Source organism: Schistosoma mansoni, chromosome 4 (assembly GCF_000237925.1).
Source record: "Schistosoma mansoni strain Puerto Rico chromosome 4, complete genome".
In the NCBI taxonomy this organism is placed as follows: Eukaryota; Metazoa; Platyhelminthes; class Trematoda; order Strigeidida; family Schistosomatidae; genus Schistosoma; species Schistosoma mansoni.
Genome location: NC_031498.1, coordinates 16,247,799 through 16,251,003, shown reverse-complemented (window position 1 = coordinate 16,251,003; position 3,205 = coordinate 16,247,799). Strand labels below are relative to the sequence as shown.

General features: G+C 33.0%; 1 protein-coding gene across 1 annotated transcript; it reads right to left on the bottom strand.

Moving 5' to 3' along the window:
• Nucleotides 1–1,100: 1,100 nt before the first annotated feature.
• Nucleotides 1,101–2,707, bottom strand: Smp_070940 (hypothetical protein; the record flags this gene model as incomplete). Its single annotated transcript, XM_018796984.1, has 2 exons — nt 1,101–1,279; nt 2,578–2,707. The coding sequence occupies 2 exons, from the start codon at nt 2,705–2,707 to the stop codon at nt 1,101–1,103; spliced, it is 309 nt and encodes a 102-aa protein (XP_018652071.1).
• Nucleotides 2,708–3,205: the final 498 nt, after the last annotated feature.

Genomic DNA, 3,205 nt, shown 5'->3' with positions numbered 1-3,205 from the left:
ACTCAGCGACTTGAAAGACCAGAGAGAAGACACGAGTATCAGAGAAGCACTTTACTACAAGGTTCATTTATGTACAGAAAAACAGGGGTTTTATAGTAATTAAAAGACCTTGAGATTCCATAGTAGCAGTATGTTAACAGCCAATCAGGACCTTGTTATTTTAGTAGCATTTTTAGTAGCATAGCTTCTAACTAATCGCTGATTGGTTGGGCTCTTTATGAGCCTCTCTAGAGTTTATTGTAAGCCGACCTAACAGTATTGATCTATATTATGTAATACTCAAGTCGAAAACTAATATTGTAACATGAATAAGCTGTGCTTTTCCTGACTAATGTATGACTTAATTAGGGAAGTAAAATAAAGGGTACTAAGTGGATTAATACAGTACTCTAAGTCCCTGTTTGATAAAAAAGAAAAATGATTTACTTTTGTAACTTCATTAAGAGCCTAAGTAGACAACAAAGAAGTCATATTATTACTAAGCGGAGCGATGAACTATGAACTAAAGCACTCGATTTTAAAAAGTAGATGATAGGCTTAAAGACTGCTATACTTAGTTCGATTTAGACAATTTGGTAGTATCAATAACCTTCACCAAAACAATTTAGCTTAAACTCCCGAGTGCACAAACGTGTACTTTGTAAATGAGTACCATAATTACTAAGGGTAATTTTGTTCAATAATACTACTTAAGTATATCCGGATATATTTTTATATGACTAAAAAGGTCACATTGAATGACAACAGTATAAAATGAAATCTGCTTTCATAATATGTATAAAAACATGGAGTGATTGAAAGGAGATTCGCTGGTACTTAAAAGTCCCATAAGGTAGATGATATTCAAAGGGGTTAAGTACTTATCCTCCAACTAGGTGGCCATAAATTTGAAATGACACTACGTACAATATAAAACTGTAAGATACTGTCACATCATGAGGAAAAAAAATTTAGAACGCAAAGCTGAGTGGCGAATAAACACCTAAAAAACTACTTATCCAAGTGTAGGATAATCAAACGTGAAAAGAAGTAAAGGTATCCTTATACATGTAGTGCATGGTGTTGATGTGAAAGGCAATCCATGAGTAAAAGAATAATATTTAAATTACTTTTCTATCCTTTTGTTTAAGGAGATGGACAAAAAACAGAAGGTCATCTCCTGGTCCGTCGACTGAATTCTCCAAAGCCGGTGAAAGAAATGCTTGAGTAAACAAATTAAACCAGAAATTGTTATGAGAGTTGATGAAGGTAACATCAAAACTCTTTTTTGGAATGTTTTCTGAAAATATAGAAAGTCGACAAGTTAAAGAAAGTATTGAAACATATTACTGCAATAAATCATATCTTGAATTAAAAAAACTGACAATTTTCATAGATAGCATAGAAACAGATTTCAGATTTCATCAATCTCATACATACAAACGATCGATAAAATGTGATTTGGGCTATCCTCTAATAAGAATCATATTAAAATACTGATGATTTCACAAATTGCTGTAGACTAAAGGCACCTATATCAAACTGATATCGCTCCAAGAACAATGGTAATTCAGGATCGTTAAGTGGCCATTTTATTTGCATTTAGGATAATTCAAAAGTGACAGTTTACCTAAGAAGTCGAGTCAAGAACCTTAACCATTTCAACTAGAACACAGTTGCTTCAATAGACCAGAATCAACTGGTCAATGTTTGTAAATATCATTCCATTTGTGATATACCCCAATATAGTCGAAGGATAATTGTCTTCAATCAGGATCTGGTTGGTTGAAAAAATTGTTATAGTAATCTGAAGTAGTATATAAACACTCTATGACAACTAAAAGCCGCCAGTGTGCAACATTATACATCTTTGCTAACGATTTGCATTCGATATTTAGGAATTTCAAATGGGATGTATATCCCATTGAAGCATCTGTAAAACCACTTATTATATTCATTGGTAGTGTTTAACAGTAATAATGATTTAACACGAAAAATAACCTGTTTTTGTAAGGATTGAGCAGTTCCTGTATTCTTCTGCCTGTGATTGTTTTTCTCACGTTTAAGATTAAAAATATGTTACCTGATTATGAGGTGAACCCTACAAATGTAACGTAGAATATTATCCAATTATTGGACCCTAGTGTTGATTAGTGCCATAATTAGTAGGCTGAAAATGTTTTGTCCATCCCATCACAAAACCCTTCATATTTACTGTTATAACTAAATTGAGCTGGCAAATGTGGCTGCTTAGTGACAGAACGCTAGGAAAATTAACGTGCTAAATAAGCACGTTATAGTATTTGAAGATTTGTTAATCAAGAATTGAGTATTCATGAAACTTAGTGGTACGAACTTTCAGCCGATACTTATTAGAAAGATCTCATCCTGAGTATTATGAACTAAAACATGACAAAGTTCTTTCTTTAAATTTATTGATTGTCCTAGAAAATTCCACTACTTGACATTATTTCTTTACTTCTACATATTTTAATATTAGACTGCCGTTCGTATTTTAGTACTTTAAAGGATCAAAGTTTATTTTTAAAACAATACTAAACAAAACTTTGTCAGTAAAACGGGGAGTAACCAACTAACCAGTACAAAGCTGTCGTTGCCGAATGATCGACTCCATAATATAATTCAGAGTAATATTACCAACCGGAGTGTTATTTAGACATCCAGTATTTACAAGGGAATTGTCACTTGGATTTTCTGGGTCACACATAACCAGAAAAAGTCAGATGATCCACTCTAAAAGGCAAGAAGAATATGATTGAATATATAACAAAATGAGGCGGACACTTAAGTGTCCGATTTTGGAGGCTAATTTTGAACTACTATGTTTAACCATTAGACGTGATTACCGAAATAACATCTAGTGGGCATGACTATATTTTATTTAGTGAACGATTGAAGTGTGTGCAATTCTGTGTGATTGTTCTTATTTTCCTGATCAGATAATGTAATGCCTAAGCGGTATTTTTGTGGTAAACTCATACTTAACTCATAAGTTCATCATGCATTGAATTATGAAAGAAACCACTTCCCCTTATCGAACTACATTTTCATTAGATAACGAACGATGAAAACAACTAGGTCTGTGATGAACGTCCAAAACGTTGTGTGGAAGAGTTTTAAAAAATCTTGCTACAGCTTCAGCCGTTCAAAAAATTTTACTAGCTGGGAACAAATACTGCTTAGCATTGTCTTTTAAGTCAGTTGG